General features: G+C 29.2%; 1 protein-coding gene across 1 annotated transcript; it reads right to left on the bottom strand.

The window, feature by feature from the left end:
- Positions 1-3,154: 3,154 nt before the first annotated feature.
- On the bottom strand, positions 3,155-7,009 carry LOC127249313 (uncharacterized). Its single transcript, XM_051272057.1, has 5 exons — positions 6,680-7,009; positions 4,884-5,768; positions 4,123-4,311; positions 3,865-4,029; positions 3,155-3,571 (listed from the first exon to the last, which is right to left on the bottom strand). The coding sequence occupies exons 1-5, from the start codon at positions 6,743-6,745 to the stop codon at positions 3,470-3,472; spliced, it is 1,407 nt and encodes a 468-aa protein (XP_051128014.1). The 5' UTR covers positions 6,746-7,009; the 3' UTR covers positions 3,155-3,469.
- Positions 7,010-20,726: the final 13,717 nt, after the last annotated feature.

Consider the following 20,726-nt stretch of genomic DNA (forward strand, 5'->3'; position numbering starts at 1 on the left):
AGCTAAAATTAAAAATATGAAAAACATTAGAAACTCTTATCGAAATTGAAAATTATGATGACCAAATTGAATATTATTGAAATAAATATAGGAATTTGCATATATAGTCATAATAATCAAATTGAATATTTATTTAAATATTTATATATGTATCTGTGAACTGTAAATATATAATATATATTGATAAAGAAAGAAAAATTCGTAACAGAGGTCAGTGGTTGAGGTGAATTTCAATATATATATGTATATGCTCATATGTATTCAGAATTTCAAAGAAAGGTAGAGCTCCTAAATCGATAAATAAATGTATGTCAAAATAAATACAAATTTACCAGTTGGAGCTAAGATTGGGAGGAGGCGGGGAGGCGGGCTGCGGACGGTGGAAAGGTGGAAGAAGAAGCTGGCGAAGGTGGCGCTGATTGTCGTGCAGACTGGAGTATTGGACGGGAGCCGGCGGCAGGACTGTGGGCTCGCAAAGGCGGCGAACGGTGGAGGAAAAGAGTGGTTGTGCGCACTGTGGAAGAAGACGTTGGCGGCGATCTGATACACAGACAAGTGAGCGATAGAGCGAGTAAGGGTGAGAGTATGAGAGAGGAAGTAAAGAACAGGAGCGGCGGGCAGGAGATGGAAAATTAGAAATATACTAATTATAAATAATTAATAATTTGATATATTATTTTACTTTTATGTATTAATCTAAAATTATTTTTTAATTAAAATTAAAATTTAGTTAATTTGAAATTATTTTTAAAATTTTTATATATATTTAATTTATGTATAAATTCAAATTGAAATTTTTAGAATTATTTTATTTATTTATTTTAAATCCATAATTTATTTATTTATTTATAAATTATAATTTTTATATATAATATTTATAATAATATATTATTTTAATGAACGTTCGCGAACAGGGCTCGAGCTCGTTCGTTAACTAAACGAGCTTATTTATATTGTTTGGTTCAACTCATTAATTTTCGCGAACGAGCTTTAACCGAGACGAACCAAGCCATGTTCACGAGAGACTCGGTTCGTTTAATAGCTCTAACCCCAATATTTCGGAACTCTGACGAAGTAAAACGAGAAGATTGAGCTATGTTGGGAAGGTAAGGGAGAGAGGATCGTTTTTGAAATATTAACTAGAAATGAGCAAGAAGAAGAAGAGATGAAGAGAAATGATGACTCTTCTTTGTGGTGTGTTTGAAGAACGGTGTGGAGAGGATCTTTTATAGGCACCTTGATCATACATGACATTTATTGCTCGAGTCAAAACCGCCGGTAATCGATGACGAATACATATCGGTAGCATACGGCCATATACACCAGATATAGTTTCGATCATAAATATAATATTTTACTTTTGAATTTCAAATAATGATATGTGCATGTGCGAACTTTTTCGGCCTAAAATTATTTATAATTTTGTATTGAATAATATAATATTTGACTCAAGTCCATTTCATAGTTTTCGTGTCTAGTTCGGACGCCCCTCCCGCCCAGACCCAGGGCTGGCCCTGGCACAAAGTATGGCTAAGGCACAAACTATAATTTATTTGATATATATAAGTAAAATGAGTTGTAGTTTGGTGGTATAGAGAATAATTTTTTATATTGAAGTCTTAAGTTTAAATTGTAATATCTCAAACATTTAGAAATATTTTTTTTATACTATTTTTAATATAAAAATTTTAGAAAATTATTTTATTTAATTATTTTTATTTTATGATAAATAAAAATATATTATTTATACAGTTTTTCTTCCCCTTTTTTTTTTTTTTTTTTTTTTTTTTTTTTTTTTGGTTTCTTCGCCCTGAGACTTTCAAAAGTGCTTTGTGCCCTACTTATAGGATGTATTTAAACACAACTTATTTGTGTTACAACTTCTAGTGTGGTATAAATCACTAATTAGTTAATTATACCTTAAACACTTTTATAGCCCAGTGACTATTCTTGCCTAAGTTCAAATAGCATATATTCAATTCAAATTAATCTAATTAATTTGGTTTTTTGGCCCGTTGTATTTGTACACGCCGATTAATCGGTTTTGAAAATTATAAATTTAATTCAAAATTAAATTTCATCGATTAAAGAAATAACCGATTATCCAATAGTGTCTTTCATGTATTGTTAGTAAAATGAGTATAGTGAGAAATAAATGTACCGTGAAATCGAGTCGAGGATGAATTTTCTCTCCGAAAATTAGATATGTCCATGTAGTACCTTCGATGACCGGCATCCTAATCCAAAAATGAAACAGTTTTCATCTTCGATGTGAGTGACACTTTAGATCGTCGGAGCTCAAGAGAACAAAAACGAGAAGAGAATTGAACTAGAGAGGTTGCTGGAAAGCTGAAGAGAGAAGAGAAGGAGAAAAGTATGTTGCCAGGGTGTATTTGTTTGTGGGATTGGATTGGATATTAAATACACTATTCATTCCAATTTTTTTCCCCAAAAAATATAAATCAATCACCTATTTTTTATTTTTTATATTATACTAAAAATCAAATTTACATTCAAAACATCACATCAACACTTATTTATATCACATCATACAACTATTCAAATTCAAAATTTTTACTATTCAAATCCCAACTCAAAATCCAAATCCCAATTTAAATTTATTCTAATTTCAAAAATTCTATCGGAGATTATAATAAATCTATCTCCGGATAAAATTTTATCCAGATAATCCTGCGACTCTCGGGTCATATTTCACGGGTTTAACGGCTACACAATTTGGTTTATCTCGAAACAAAAAAAATAGTCAAAATATTAACCAAGCATCCAATAAATATGCAATATTTATTTATTTCATCCAAATTAATCCCATTAATTTGGTTCACCGGTCCGTCGCATTTTCACTCTCCTGTGAATCGGTTGCGTAAATTCCAAATTTAATTTTCTAAAATAAAATTTCACCGATTAAATAACCGATTGTTCAACATATCCGATGCGAGACCAGGCCGAGAAGCTTTCTTGAGTTTGTTGGAAAGCCTTCCAACCGTCCCGAAAGTGAAATTCTAGTGACAACAAACCTAAGTCAATCCAATATATACAAATAAACATCAACTAACGATGAGGTTTTTTTTTTCGAAGTTTTGTGTTTCTATATATATATAGCAAGTTTCGTAGCTGTTAATGATACATTGGCACTGATCGATCGATCACTTGTATTGTGTGTGTATATGTACATAAAAAAATAAAATTACAGTACTCAGCTTATATATGATTTCAAGAAGCTGTTGCGTTGCATGACTACCACACATATCTTGTATGTGTTTTATAAACTATAGATATATTTATATATCAAGTCTCCAAATTATATTTATTACTAGCTAGTTCTTGCTTAAAAATTTCTGCTACATGTTTCGATGAAATATATGTGCTTGTGTATGTTTTAATGTATATATGTATTGTATTGTATTGATGATTTTATGAAGCAAAACTGGTGACAGAAGGGCTTCTTGATTCAAATCCAAGATTGGATAGGATAGTTGCACTTGAATGAATTCACTCCACTTATGTGTGCAAATATGTCAGAAGAATCCATGTCGTCTCCTTTCATTCCCACCTGTAAATAACATTGGATTTTTGTGGTATATATGTAATGAAAAGACAACTTATGAACAGGGAAAATTTAATCGGATGTATATTCAATTATCATTTTTTATCCTTTTTTTTTCTTTGGGCTTGAATTTATTTTTAAAAAAGACTTACTTTTAAAAAAAAAAAAAAAAAAGTGATTTTTCGTTAGGTACAAGACCAAAACACAACTAACGAGAAATATATAGGGTGACAGAAGTGATAATTAACCATAAATACAAGACAAATTTTGCGATTTTCTTATATGATGATATGCCATACCTTTCTTTGGTGATCAGGGATGGAATTGGAAAACATGACATCTTCATCAATGTCTTCTTCATGGTTGCTGCCGGAGGTCCTTGCGATTTCTCCGAGTTCGTCGTTCTTGGCGAACCTCCCTCTCACCCGAGGCCGGCTATCCGCAAGGGTCTTTCGACACGCATACTGAAAACCAAAGATTTGGGGAGCTTTAAGCAAGCAACAAATTGTTTCATTGTTTTTGCTCATATGTATATATATAGACGAATGTCATTCAACCTTGATCTTCTTGCTGAAATTCCTTTCGTTCCTTTTCTTCAGGTATCTATGGATCTTCCTTTTCTTTTCTTCTACCGATAGCTTGCCTGCCTTGAATGTCGGATCTTCCAAACTCGAAATCTCCGACGCCAATGGCGCGGCTGCATTTGCTCCTCCATGGACAAGATGTTGGCTCTCACTACTTAGTGCCTTCCTCAACAACACAACCATTCTTCATTAAAACATCAAATATATATACATATACGTATATACAACACAACCATATATTATATATATGAATATATGTATTGAACTATTTCCATACTGACTAGATCAAATCAAGATAGTGCTGATTTAATTCAGTTAGTACATTTAATCAAAATAGTCAGTACATTATATAATCCAATATAGCATAGTATATTATTGATTTTAGTATAGTATATTATTGATTTTAGTATAAAAATACAAACCAGATCATTTGTCCTATTAACACGCCCTATCCCCTATCCCACCACACATAATGTATATATACATGTGTATATGTTATATTTTTATCTTATGAGATCCTCTGTTTTAAAAATAAATCTTATGTTTACACATAATGTATATATACACACACGTGTATATGTAAAAATATATTTATAAAACACTGTATAACACATGTTTCTATATAGTACAACAAAATATTGCACTATATATAAATATGTGCTATCTGTCCGGTGGCTAGAGTCCTCTAACCGCCGTCGTATATATATATATATATCTATGAATTTTAAAAGTACCTGGAGATCATTAGAGCAATTGAAAACCCTTGGCATGCTATCAGAGAGGAAAATGTTGCTGCTATCTCCCTGAAATTCTAAGTCATGATGTGAAAAATCACTTCCCAACATCAAGCCATTGCCGGAGAAGATTCCAGAGTTGTCGGCCGGAAAGGAGGGATTCATGGCGGCAGCGGCGGCGGTGGAGGGCAAGTATGGCGCCATCATGCCGGGGTCGATGAGGGAGCAAGGAGGCTGCGAAGGTCTCATTCGGAGGTAAGACGGGACGGATGGCAAGCAATCCTCGTCGTAAGATGCCGAGAGGGGTGGCCCTAAGAGGGGCACCACCGGCGGGGGGGGCATGGTCGACCACCGCTCCGGCGGCGGGTATTGGTGCGCCGTATGGAGCGGCGGCGGCGCCGTCATCATGTCGCCGACCAATGAGAATTGGTTGTTTAATGATGAGATGTTAAAAGCCTCTTGATTGCTGTTGTTGTTGCTGCTGCTGTTGTTAAGGTAACTGCTCTGATGCGCTGAAAAAGTCGGAGAAGGGGTGAAGTCAATTGACACCGAGATGTCGTTGTTGTCTATTTGATCGTCGGCCGGATTGTCGAATATGATGGAGAGATTGGTGTTGCCGTCGTCGCCGTCGCCGCCGCCGGCGGCGGCGGCAATTGGCGGCGATGACGGCACTCCGGCGGTGGGTACCTTGAGGTTGTTGTTATCAATGCCGGTGTTGTTGTAGTTCATATCTCCGGCGATTGAAGCATTCGCCCGATAAGAAGATTGCTCGTCGTAGCAACCATTTGAGCTCGAATCCACCTCCGAGTTTTGCAATGTCTCCGGGAATAATTCCGCCTCGCAAAAATCGAACATTTGGGCTCCGATTGGGCTCGTGATTTCGTCCTAACAACAACCATAGTATAAGACAAGAACAATTAGATCACACGTTTGTAATATATCCCATGATTTTCTTGCATATCTAAAAAATGAGAAGAAGAAGAAGAATTAGTAGTAGTAGAACAAGAAAACGATTGAGTGAAAGTAAAATGAGGATATGATTGAAAATGAAGATGATGATCAAGAAAGTAAGAAATTTGTGAATTGGGACAACATAGAAAGGAATCTTTGTGAAGATATCTATAATGGAAGTGATGTCCATTTCTAGACAATCATTGGGAATTTTCGAGTAAAATCATGTATGTACGTACGCATGTAAAGATTTTAAAAAATGTGATGCCTATCAATGTCTGAATACCTTTCTCAGTCAAACTCAATAAGGGAATAAGGTTTTAGATAAGCTAGGAAAGAAAGATAAGTTTCATCCCATTATAGGCTTTGAAAAAGAAATTTCAGTATAGAATATGGTTAGGAATTCCTTCAAGAATTAATTAAATAAATATCATTTACAAAAGATAAAAACAAACATCTTTAATTCATGAATCGAAAGCAAAGTAAGAATGATTCCAGAAAAATATATTTATGTATATCGAAGAACATTTACGTACGATGAATGGAGCACGTGTCGTAATTCCAGACAGAAACAGATTTACTACATTGATTGATAATCTTCAAGTTTTATTGATCACAGGAAAACAATTAACTAATTAATTAACTATTCGATCAAAATTAACAATAATTAAGGCAATACAAAGAAAAATTCTGCAGAGGAATATGATCATCATCGTTATCACTAACATCATTTATTGAATAAATAACCATTTTGTTTCATCATTTGTTTTTTGGATTATCTTGTCAATGTTCCTACATGAATCCCACGTTAGTAAGAACCGAAAGAACACAGATAATGTTCTTACAACATTAATTCTGTCGTCATGATCAAATCCAGTTGGAATATTGTCAGGATTGGTGGCCGTCGCCATTGATGATTTGATTCGATGATTTGAAGGTCCAAGAAGACAAATGGAAGATCACTGCTTCATCTAGGGTAGAGAGAGAGAGAGAAACAACACAGACCACAGACAGATATAGAGAGAGAGCGTGTGGCTTTCGACTTTTCTTGGAGAGAGAGAGAGAGAGAGAGAGAGAGAGAGGCTGTAATGAAGAAAGTGTAGTTATTGGTTGCAGGTGTCTATGTAATAATAATATTATTTGTGGCAATAAATTTGATTATGGGGAAGAAGGGCGTGTGGGCGAATAGGTTTGGGATAATATGGGAACTAAGATGAGAGTCTGTTATATAGTTTCGAAGGGTATCGTCCGTACATAGTGAGTCAAAGCGAGGTTTTCGCAGGCCCACACCTAATCATTTTCTTCTTTTTGTCCCGGGACTTCCACACCCGATCCATCCGGACCCTTCATCACACTATCAACGATTCAACGGTCTAGATTGTTCTGCTTGTATACTAGTTCTTGGTCCTTGCAAGAATATATTCCAAGGAAACAAACATATATCTTAGATTACAACCTCCATTTGTTTTTGTTTTTGTTTGGTTTGATATAGTGATTTTGTGTGGTTTTGTTTTTTTTTTTATTTTTTATTTTTAAATAGTGGTTTGATATAATGTTTATTAGATATTAAAATTATATCTTTATTAAAAATTATGTATTTGTATGTATGTCGATTTTTTTTTTTTCATATAGTTAAATTTACTCTATTATTATATTTAAAAAAATTAAAAAAATTATATTTAATTAATACTCATCAAGTGAACAAATTTCACTCACTTTATTGCATTTTTTTTCTTTAATTCTCTTTAATTACTAATTAAATTTTTAAATATAGTCTCAACTATTTGTCTATTTTTTCAATAAAATATATATTGTTCTTAGTTCCCGTACCGAGCCCAAATGAGCTAAATACGATGGACGAATAGAGTATTAAAAAATTTGTTGAAAATAATAGTCTTTCTGGTTTAATTTAATATGCATTTTTACTATTTTCGTCTATTTCACTTAAAATTATCAATTTTTAGGGAAAAAAAAATTCAATTTTGGTCTTAATATAATCAAAATTTATCAATTTTGGTTCCAACATTAAAAAAAAAACTCATCAATTGTAGTCCTATTATAAACAATTTCAATTAATTTTAGTCTTACCATTCAAAAATTAACGAATTGTTGATGTTGACCTAATGAGGTTGACGTGGCAATTAACTTGAAAATAACGTGGTCATGTACAATTATATACGGCCGTATATAATTCAGTCTACAATTATATACACGGTCATGTTTAATTAATACACGGCTATATACATTTTTGTTTTAGTATAAAATTTTATTTTTTTGTTATAGTTTTTTAAAAAAAATATTTTGAATTTATGATAGTTGATATAATCAAAATTTTAAAAAAAAAATCAATAGTAATCCTAATATAATTAAAATGTATCAATTTTCAGTTCAAATATAAAAATTTATCGGGTATATTCTTTCTGAAGATTTTACCTAAAATTTTACTATTTGCCAAAATATTTCCTTTTACAAACATCTAATTACACAATTATTTTGTATTTATTTTTATATTAGATTAAAATTAATTTTAAATTTAAAACATCATGGACATAACGGGGTTGACGTGGTTGCTAGGGCTGGCAAACGGATCAGGTCAGGTCGGGTTCAGGTTTGAGTCAGCTTAAACGGGTTACAAAACCCTTGACCTGAACTTGGCCCATTTAATTAAATTGGTTGATATTTGTAACCTTAACCTGACTTTTTATTAATCGGGTCAACCTGAATCTGACTCATATAACCTGTTTAAATCTAAAAATTTTAAATTTTAATTTAAAATTACAATTTATACTAACAAAATTTTCAAATGCATAATATATATACATATTAAAGCAAAAAATTATGTATTCATATCATGAAACCGATATTCAAGAATTGAATTAACAAACGCAACAATAGTACACAACACAATCCTTTATTTTTTATTTTTTATTTTTTATAAAATTGACCATAAATATTGAATTGTATTGATAAAATTTTAAAAATATATTTAAATTTAAAATAATATTAATTAAACAGGTTAGACGGGTTATTTTCAGGTCGAAAATCTAGACCTTAACCTGACCCATTAATTAAATGGGTTAAACGGGTTTGATCCAATTATTAATTAGGTCGAAAATCTCCACCCAAACCCAACTATTTCAGGTCAAGTTCGGGTCGGATTATCAAGTCGGGTTAATTTTTGCCAGCCCTAGTGGTAGCTGACCCGTATGTAATACGACTGTGTACAATTATAATGTCTATGTTGAAATTGTATTGAAATATAAAATTAATTTTTTAATATAATATAAAATAATTGTGTAATTGGATGTTTGTAAGACGAAAATTTTTTGTGAATAGTAGATTTTAAGAAAAATATTCCAAAATTACAAACACGATAAATTTTTATATTTGAACTAAAGTTGATACATTTTAATTATATTAGGATTACTATTGATTTTTTTCTATTTTAACTGTATCAACTATTCTAAATTCAAAATATATTTTCTTTAAAAAAAATATAATAAAAAATAAAATTTTAGATCAAAACAGAAAGGTACATGGCAGTGTAAAATTAAACATGGTTGTGTGACAACATGTGTATAATTGTACAATTGAATTATCCACGGCCGTGTGACAATATGGCCGTGGATAATTGTACATGGTCATGTTGTTTTTAGGTCAACTGCCACGTCACCCTCATTATGTCTGTTAGCAATTTCCGTTAATTTTTTAACAGTGTAACCAAAATTGATTCAAATTGTTTATAATGGGAATAAAATTGATTATTTTTTATATTGAAACTAAAATTAATAAATTTTAGTAATATTGAAACCAAAATTATTTTTTTTCCCCAATTTCTATTATAGTAAAAATAATTCTTATATAAATGCTAAAATATTGTAACTTCTATAAAAGTATCTATTTCCTTTTGTGTGTGTCAAAATCATACTCTCTCCATTCCATAAAAAGGGGATGATTATAGTTGTGATTTAAAAAAAATAAACATCACGCTGACTTTTCACATAAGCACACCTCATATATATACAAATAACACATATTAGGATGGCACACAACACATACTATGTATAATAAAGGTATGCGTTGTTTCTTAATAATAACAAGTGTGTTATATACAAATATATCATGTGCTAAAATCAATTGTTGTGTGTGTTATATGAGATTATAGCATATGTTGTTAGTTCATGTGTTGTATTTGTATTATATTAACATATACAACGTATTGTCTTTATTTATATTGTGTGATGTTAAGACTATAACATGTGTATTTTGTTCATATCCTGTATTTGTATTATATTAACATATATAGTGTGTTGTTTGTAGTAATATTATGTGTTGTCTAATAGCACATGATGTGTTGTTCAGCACAATGCTAAATTTACAATTCAGCACAGTAGCGCCTATAAAAAGGATACCATTTTTTTTTATATGTGTCAAAACAAATGTACTATTTCCTAATTTATTTATTGTACTACCTAGTTAACATAATAAATACGCTTACAATTTACAATATACTTCCTTCATCCCGGATATTTTGTCTGCTTCACTGTAGACATGAGAATTTAGGAGGGGTATAATTAGTAAATAATTAAAAATATATTAGTGAAAATAATTATCGTATAATAAATATAATTATAGATTAAGATTAAGATAAGTGATTAATATAATTAAAATTAAAAAAATTATAAATTATTTTTTTTTAAATAAGATTAAAGTGTATAATTCTTTAAAAAAAAAAAGAAAATGACAAAATAAGTGGTACAAACAGAAATGGAAAGGTGGACATGAGAATGACACGGAGTATTACACAAATGTCATTATTTTTATATTACACCATACTAATAAGATATTTTTGTCTTCTTTACTACAAACTAATATAATACTAATATTACTGACCAATAAAATATAATTATTTCTTAATCTATTATAAAAAATATAAAGAAATTAAAAAGATAAAAACCTCTCAAACACCTGATTTTACTTTTATTTTTACCATTTTATCATTAATTACTTTTGGCAACGGTTAAAGTGCTGACAAAGTCAAATTAGCATCGTGTTAATTTGACCAAGTTAATAAATTAATATGAAGCGATTAGCAATTCGTTATAAAGCATATAACATAACACCAGAACTTGAAACAATTAATATTTAATCAAAAGACAAATAATATATGTTGTGGTGTTATATATTATATTAATATTTATTACTTTTTTTTTATAGATATTTGTTAATTTCGTCAAATTACTATTGTGTTGAAATCAGAATATGTTTTGCTATATATAATGATATAATGTGCTATTAAAATATGTGTTATATATTATATTAATATTTTCGAATTTATTCATAAATATTTTTTTGACCAGACCTAACACAATAACCAAAACGATTAGTTTTTGTTCATAATGTTTTTTTGTATGTAAATTAAAAAAAAAAAATATTCCTTAGTCCACCGTCGTATCTAGTCATACTCATTTTTCTATTTTTTAGTCTGTTCATCACAAATGTATCCATTTTTTTAAAAAAAATATATATTCCCCTAAAATATAAAAATACTCCTACCCATCATATTTGGGTATTTGAAGAAACCTTATTTTTCACTCCTTTCATCTCTCCGCGTCAGTCCTAATAGCCGGCGATACTATTTCTCGTCGACCATGGATCTTTCCGGATTTGGATTGCTGATGTCGTTGTTGGCCTCACCACCTTTTTCGTGCCCGATTCGTAGACCCGGCAGTTTATCGACGGTGGATTTTGCCGGATCCGGGTTACCGACGACCTATTTGACGTTTTACCCATTCCTCGTGCCTGATTCGAAGCCCAAGCTCAAACCAAAACTCGTCGATGCCGGGATAACACTACAAGAAAAAATCATTTTTGTAACAAAACTTTTTTGTCTCTAAATCTACTTTTTCCGTTACTAGTGACATTAGAGACGGAATTAGAAATGGAATTATGTTAACTACGTGAACATTAGGGACGGAATTCCGTTACAAATATATTATTTTTTTGTAGTGGATCGTTCCCCACGATCTCTTTGATATCAAAATATTTTATTTTTTGTGTTAAGGTTTATAAGATCTTTTAAATTTAAAATATTTAATGTCAACATATATAAATTTGTAATTATATTTTATTATATAAGAACCTATAAAATAGGAAATAAAATTTATATGCTTTACAAAATAATGCAGATTTTTCTGATTGCCATTGGCGAGTTCCAAGGCCTATGGTTTGTAAAACTCGGACCGGATTCATCCTATTGGCATTCCTATTAATTAATTTTTAAAAAAACATTAAACCAAATATATATATTTTTTTAATAGAATATCATATAAAATATCCAATCAATATATATATATATATATATAAAATAAGAACATATTTACTTTAAAAGATGAAATTATAATAGATATAACTATTTGATATTTAGTAGTAAATTTATTATCTTAAACATACCTAACAAACATAAATCAATTTAATTGAATTTTTCTTTTTACATATAAGGCCCACAACATACCGGATGGATTAATATAATATAAATACAACATATGAACTAACAACGCATATTATACGGCAAAAAATGAGCTCATATTCAAATTTAAGAAATAATTAAACAATGTGTTTTTTTTAAAAAACTTAATGAAGATCCTAACCAAGGGCAAAATAAACATCGACAAATAAAAAGTGTAATAAGATCTTTTTAACTTTATTCCTGTAAAGGCAATAAAATTTGTTATGTATAAGCAAACAAAGCCTAGCTAGTGTGATTCTCTAGTTTTCTTATTGCATGGCTAATCCAAAACATACCCAGACTTATAGGTTAGTGGGCATGTTCTGCCCGAATAAATAGTACTCCCTTCGTCCCATAATAAAGTATCTATTTTTTTATTTTAGTCTGTCCCGTAACAAAGTATTCATTTTTTTTTTCTAGTAACTGTACTATCTACCAAACATTACAAATACCCTTATAACTTACAATATATTACACAAATGTCATTACCTTTATATCACGCATACTAATAAGGTTATTTTAATCATTTCTACTTTATTCCTACTATATCCCAATATAATATTAATATTTATAAAAGTACGTGCAAAAAGCAAATAGATATTTAATTTCGGGATAGAGGAAATATATTTTTATTAAAATATATATATATATATAAGAATTACATGTTAAAAAAATAATAATAATAATAATAATAATAATAATCATTCAATAAACGGAGTAATACTGTTTACAAATATATATTCCCTTCCGTTACTTAACAATTTTTTTATTTTTTCATTTTCGTTCTGTCCCATAATAAAATATTTATTTTATTTTTTTAGTAATTGTACTATCTACCTAACATTACAAATATTATTCAAATTTATAATATATTACATAAATATCATTATCTTTATATCATACAATACTAATAAGGGTAATTTAGTTTTTTTATCTTTATTTTTACTACACTCCAATATAATATTAATATTTCTAAAACTCTGTGTAAAAAATAAATAAATAAATAGATATGGGACGGATGGAGTATTATACATGTGTATGTATGATGATTTGGTGATTGGGTGTTGATATAGGCTAATATTTTAAACTTTTTTTCATATTATTTATTAAAAAAAAAAAAATCTTTGCAAACTATCAAATTTCTATGTTTCTTTAGTATAATTTTTTTAAATTTTACTATTTGAATTCTGCATTTTTCTAAAAAAAATATATTTTTTCTCTCACAAATCATCCCATCAAATATTATTATTATTATTGGTTTTTGGCCTTAATCAGTAGTGTGGATGTAATATATTTAACAGAAAATAATATATATTTTCATAAAAAAAAAATGTAAAAATTAAATAGTAAAAGAAAAATGCAACCCAAAAAAATATTGAAGTCATGCAATACATTGAATAAAGATATTTAAATTGAATTTAATATATGAGTCAATGATGATAAATATACGAGGGTTGAATTAATTAATTAATTAATTGAGTGCATGATATTTAAGTAAAAGAGGGTTCATTTGGTCGGGTAAAGAGATAGGAAGAATCAATACAGTTCCTCTTATGTGCAATCTCGTGTACGTTTAATGTTATCCATTTTTGTACGATGCCATCCTTAGAATCCTATGAAGAAATAATAATAATAATAATAATAATAATAATAATAATAATAATAATAATAATAATAATAATAATAATAATAATTGTACCTATATTTATGTGTATATATATATATATATGTATGTGTTTCTGTGTATCTATATATATTCTAATATTCTACAAGATTTTTTATGGAGTATTTGATCCTAATGTATTATCCCTCTGTCATGCAAATTTGTGATCATTTGACCGAGCATAGATTTTAATAAAAGTGAGTAATAATTATTAATTTTTTTTATAGTAAAAAAACAGTACAAAAATGTAATGATTTTTTACTTAAAAAAAATTGAGAATACTTTTTTATGATAATTCAAAAAGAAAAGTGAACATAGATTTTAATGACAATGAAGTATTATTCAATGGAAAGTTTTGGGGATTTGGCTAATATTACTGATACCCCATAAATAAATATCTAAGATTAAATTAAGCAAATTAATTTAAGCATCATGAAATCAACTGTTCAACTTTCGAGATAAAAATTTATTTACTTTTTAATTAATCACTATATATATATATATATGAAGGGAACCGTTGCGGTGTTGATCAGCAACTGTAATATATACAAACATTACACATTTTTATTACATACAGCACATGTTGTGTATAACAAAGATATATATTGTTTGTTCATAATTACAAGTATGCTAAAATTTATTGTTGTATGTGTTGTATGAGACTATAATATGTATTGTTAGTTCATATGTTATATTTGTATTATCTTAACGCATGCATACGGTGTGCTATCTGTAGTAATATCATGTGTTATATGTCAACACACGATCTGCTGTCAGCACGGTACTGAATCTAAAATTCAGCATCGTAACTGACGTTATATATAAAGTAAAATAAAATTTATAAGAAGTTAGAAACCCGTGAAAAAACAAATTTTAAACATTAAGAAAGTAAACTCTAAATACTTAAAAAGCATTTTTTTTTTTTCTTAAGCACAGTGTTGATATTTTATATTTTTGTAATAATTTTAATATGAGAATAAACATAAGCAATCTAAAAGTATGAGAACAATAAGAACCTAACAAATAAAAATTCTTTATAACATAACTGCATGCTTACATCATCTTATGTCATTTATATAGATCATTTCCTAATATAGCTCAATTCTATTTTAAGAATAATTTTAAGTTTAATTTCTATCAAAAAGAATTTTAGAAACATATAGAGAATGTTCAAATAAACTCAAGGAAACTTTGCAACTAAATTTTCTAATATATGTATTGTATTTGTTTTACAAAAAAATAAAAATGTAAAATTTTACTATTGAGAATTCTAAGTAACATATGTAACAAGGAAAGTATTTGAATTTGAAAACATGTATTGAAGCTAGAGTTGGCAAAAACTGATCCGACACGACCCGATACGAAATAATTGAGTTTGGGTCAAAGATTTCAACTCAATTATGTATATGGTTGACACGAACCCGACACGATAATAAACAGGTCGGGTGAGGGTTGAGGCTCTTAACTCGAACCCGACACGACAACCCGATTATAATATATTAATATTGATTACTATATTTATTATATATATATATAATAATCATAATTTAATAATTTTTTCATAAATTAATTTAAACTAAGTTCAATTTTAAATAATTGAACATAATTTTCGCTCAAACCAATAAAAACTAACATAATACGACAACAAAACAAAAAATTATTTAATTTGAATCAAGAAATTAGACTTAATTATGTATATGGGTCAACACGAGTCAACCCGAACCCGACACGATAATAAACGGGTTAACACGAACTCGATACGATAATAAACGGTTTGGGTTAGAATTGAGTAATTTAACCAGTTTAAAGTATTCAACCGGACACGAACCCGACACGAATCGATCTATTTCCCACTCTAATTGAAGCAAAGGTAAGAACTAAGCAAATATTTAAGCTTCCCTCTTTTTCAATACATCGATCTTGATGTGATGAACCTTTTAATTAGGATTGTAAGATTCTTTTTCGATTTGACATGATGTTTATTCTTGAGTAAGAACTTGCATTAGTCCTACAAGAAATCACTACATTATTGCCATCAAATTTGGCATGTTAGAACATGTCTTCCTCTACCACTTTAATTTGCACACAAAATTTTCAAGGCCCGACTCGAAATTCTTTTAATCTTTTTCCATTTCTAGCAAAATATAGCGGAATCTTGGCTTGATTTGGCAACACATTTGCGCAATTTGTAAGTGATTGCATACATGCGCGTGGTTTCAATTGTATGGTCAATTATATGCATATATTGAAATCTTTAGCCGGTTATTTATTTATTTTTAATGTCGGCCCTTTTCTATATTACGTGTTAGATTATTATAAACATTGTCCCTTAAACATCTACATAATAAAATCTTTTTGTATCCAAAAAACAAGAAAAGATAGTCGTATCTAAATAGGAATTTGAAGATCATGTATCTTTTTCTTGATGACTTGAATGTAAATCGATGAAGAAGAACAAACATATTCTAAACAGTGAAGTGATGGAGTGTACAATTTGATGTGCTGTAGATTTTGGACAGCAAATATTAGTGGAAGAAGATTTTCAAGAAATGCATTTCCTTTATCTTTATGTTAAATCATGTTTATAATTTCGCTTGACTAAGATTAATCAGCATCGTACTAATAACACATAAAATATAAATTGACAATATATAAGTATAACGATAGTTGAAAAACTCTATATTAATATAATATAAATATAATATATAAAATAACAATACGTAATAATAATTCACACAACATATACTACAGTTAGTTATCAAAGTATATCAAAGTATATCAACAAGTAACATAAAATATAACTAACATATAACAATTTACACAAGATATGTTTTATTAATTCAATCTATATATCGATAATTTATGTTTAATCGACATGAATTAGATCTATAATTAGTACTCTTAACTATTCTTTTATAATATATGCAAAGGACATAGTGTTCAAATTATTTATACTTTTAATTTTAATTCTATATTATTTTTATTAAAAATTAAGAATATCTCGTATTAGATAAATATTTTTTAAAATATTATATTAAAATTTTATTTTATATTAAAAACTTAACATCTAAAATTTATTTTTCATTTAAACTTTTACTATTATAAAAAAACTAAGAAAAGTACCAAAACACTTCTAAGATATGCTCAAACAAATCTATGCAACATTTCCAAACTTTTTTTTTTTGCATGTATATTGTTAAAAATGTTTTTTAATATTTTGTGTATCAATTAATTGTTATTATTTGATTCAATCCGATCTATATCATGTCTCTATCAATAGACCTATAAATTCTTGATAATGAAATATAAATCTCTAAAATTTTACAAAATGTAACATAGTATTATGGTCATATTCCTCCGACTACATCCAATCTAGAATATATTCCGAGTCTTTCTGAATTTGAGATTCTGGATGTAAAAAAAAATTAATCTAAAATGAATAAAAATTAATCTAAATCACAAACCAAAATATTTAAAATATCTCAACATATGTCAGCTTTATTCATTTGGTAATTATTTTTACTATTTTATTAATAAATTATTTCTTATAAAAATATATTATTTATTAAAACATTACATTCAAACAAATATTCAAATCAAAAGTTAACCAAACTAAGATAAAAATAAAAAATCACCAACCAAAAACATAATAATATTCGCTAGTTTAACAATAATTGCTCAGTAACAAATCTTATTCATTCTAACAAGCTTTTGTTGGTAATTTGGTTTTGTTTGTTTTGGTTTTTTAAACAATTTTCAGCCTATGCAAAATGTTCAGTTGGTGTTCCGTAAGGGATGGCCTGGTGGTGTAGGGGTTGGACTTGTGATCGTTATAGTGTAACGATTGCGGGTTCCCAAAAAAAAACACATTTTTGAATTAAAATGATTATTTGATATGACATAAATATGTATTGTTGCGGTGCTTTGAGTGTAATTAAATTTTAATATAATATAATAAATAAAAATAATAAGTATTTAGTTTTATATTTTTGGGAGAAATTTTTTTTAAATAATAAAACCTTTTAAAAACTCCACAAACAAACATGCATGTACTCCAATACTTTTTTATTTAAAATATTATTAAATATATATATATATACTTATATTAAAAATAGTTCATATAACATAATTTTGCAATTTATTTTACACTAAAATTATGTTCCATAAAAATAAATTTGTTATTTAAAAAAAAAAAAAGGAACTAGAATATTAAAAATACGATAGACAAGCAACATGGATTCAATATTTATCAATTGATATCTTGATTACAAATAGAATATTCATCGAGTATTTATACTTACCACCATTCCTAATAAACTGTGATTACCTTGATCCGATAGTTGCGGTTTAGTATCAATTTCATAAATATCTAAGGTAGATTTGGTTGTATTTGTATTTGTATTTGTTTAGAGATTTTTTTTTAAAAAAAAATTCTATTATTCATTAAAACAAAAGAAATCTGCAAAAATATTAAATCAATTTTTTTTCAGTATTAAACTTAAAAATTAATTAAATATTAAATCAATTTTTGTTAGTACTAAACTTAAATATTAATTGTATATTTAAAATATTACATCAAAATTTATTTATATTATAAAATAATTATTTCAATTGGAATTTTTACTATTTAAAGTAGAAACCTAAAACCCAAATCTTCAAATAACCACTCTTAATAATATTTTTATATATTCCCACTATCCGCCTCTAAAGATCACATTTACTGTACATAATATTAAACATATTCTTATATTTGTATAATTTTTTTTACAAATTTTTTTCTGTTAGTATTATAAAACACTAATGTAAGTATTTTTGCAATTTTTTTTAATTTTTACTATGTTTTGATATAATAATTAATATTTAAAGATCAATACGTAAAAAATAAATGAGACCGTTAGAGCCGGACGGAAGTAATAATATTATTGGGCATGTGGTTGAATTTATGTATTTTAGATTGGAATTATTTATATAGTAATGAAACATTCTAATGAATATATAATCTTTAATGAAATGAAAAAAAAAATGGGAAAAAATAAATAAAGAAAAAAAACAATAGAAATAGATATCAATGTTTTTTTTTTCTTTTGTTTATGATGCAAAAATCTGTAATTGCTATTCTTCGAGTACATTTTGAATGAATTCCGATCGAACTTCTTGATACCCTACAAACTAGAAGCTATCAATGTTTATTCTAATAATATGATCGAGTTGCGGTTGCATCAGACTGAATGAGATAACATTTATTTAATTTATAATCATATATATATAATTAAAATATATTGGAACGATTATACAATCTTGGTCAATCAGGATGTGCCACATGACATCATTATAAAATGAAGCCAAGGTCACTCCTCCTCTATAAATAAAGGTCATGGTCAATTCATTTGACATACCGAAGTTACATCGAGAATTTAAGCAAAGGGGTAAGTCTCCAAACTCTCTATGTATTGTTCTCCATGTTCTTCGTGTCCTTCGAATCGTTCTTCGTCGAAAAGTCACTGATTTGGACGAATGGTCAAATATTGGTTGACAAATCGATAAAGTTAACGTTATTCGTCATACGCCCAAGCCGGAGGAATGATCAAAACTCCAAAAAATATGTTGAAGAATTCGTCAAAGTCAAGGGAAAGCCTCCAAAGTTCCTCTCAAAGCTTTAAGATGATCATTGCATTCTTAACTAAAGCATTAACCCGGCCCTCTTTGATCAAAATGTCAAAGTGACACGCCTCAAAAAAGCGTTATGGAGTACCAAATCCACCTCCTCAAATATCAAAGTCTCGGACCGTCCAAGAAAGATATCAAATCCAAAGCCAAAGATCAAAATGCTCACACGGAGATCAAGGCCCTCCGAAAACCGGCAAAGTCAAACCAAAGATCAAATTCACTTTGGCAATGATCAAAGCCCCAAATTCATCCAAAGCCAAAGTCGACGATCAAATCGCTCGTACGGAAACCAAAGCCCTCCAAAAGTGCGGCAAAGCCAACCGAAGACCAAATTCCTTCGGATCGACCAAAAAGACATCAAATCCAATTTTACGTTGGATGACTTAGAGAATATAACCCGTTAATCATAAAATACGTGTCATGTCATGCCAATAGTGAAATGATGCAATACAGATATCAAACTCGACAACAATGCACACTCACATATATATATATCCGCCAAAGTGAGCAGCCGGAATAACCTCGGCTCTATAATCATAGGCTCACTACATCTGTCTAAGTGAGCAACCGGAATACCCTCGGCCCCGTAATAACAAGCTCACTAGACCATCATCAATAAATAGCCGGAAAATCCTCGGCTCAAGGAAGGACCTGATAAACCCATAATAATATAACGGTCATCCGGTCACTTCCATATACCCACCATACCACTCCCACAATCAATACATGGATAGCCGAACGTTGTCGCCATTAACCACAAGACGCCCCATAGTCTGTGATAGCGAAGATAGGACCCCCACTGACTAGCCCTATCCCGTGTAATGTAGTAGAATCCGTGCAACCTGGAATCACCCAAGGAAAACCCGGAAACTCTACTCCTCCTCGCGCGCCCTAACGGGATCAAGTTTGGAGTTTGGCATATGATCCTAAACTACCGGTAGACCTCACTAGTAGCTAATCCAATGAGTGGAACAACACCGAACACGAATGATTAGACCAAAATACGTCTCAACTACCATGGGTCTAATCCCTGAATGACCGTGCGACTAAGTCA

The sequence above is a fragment of the Andrographis paniculata genome, unplaced genomic scaffold (assembly GCF_009805555.1).
Source record: "Andrographis paniculata isolate CXL003 unplaced genomic scaffold, ASM980555v1 Contig35END, whole genome shotgun sequence".
Classification (NCBI taxonomy): domain Eukaryota; kingdom Viridiplantae; phylum Streptophyta; class Magnoliopsida; order Lamiales; family Acanthaceae; genus Andrographis; species Andrographis paniculata.

Excerpts from the sequence above, each read along its gene's own strand:
- LOC127249313 (XM_051272057.1), bottom strand. The coding sequence starts at position 6,745 with ATGGCGACGGCCACCAATCCTGACAATATTCCAACTGGATTTGATCAT. Across the intron at positions 5,769-6,679 it reads ATGACGACAGAATTAATGTT|GACGAAATCACGAGCCCAAT; the intron begins GTAAGAACATTA and ends GGTTGTTGTTAG. Across the intron at positions 3,572-3,864 it reads TCCCTGATCACCAAAGAAAG|GTGGGAATGAAAGGAGACGA; the intron begins GTATGGCATATC and ends TGTTATTTACAG.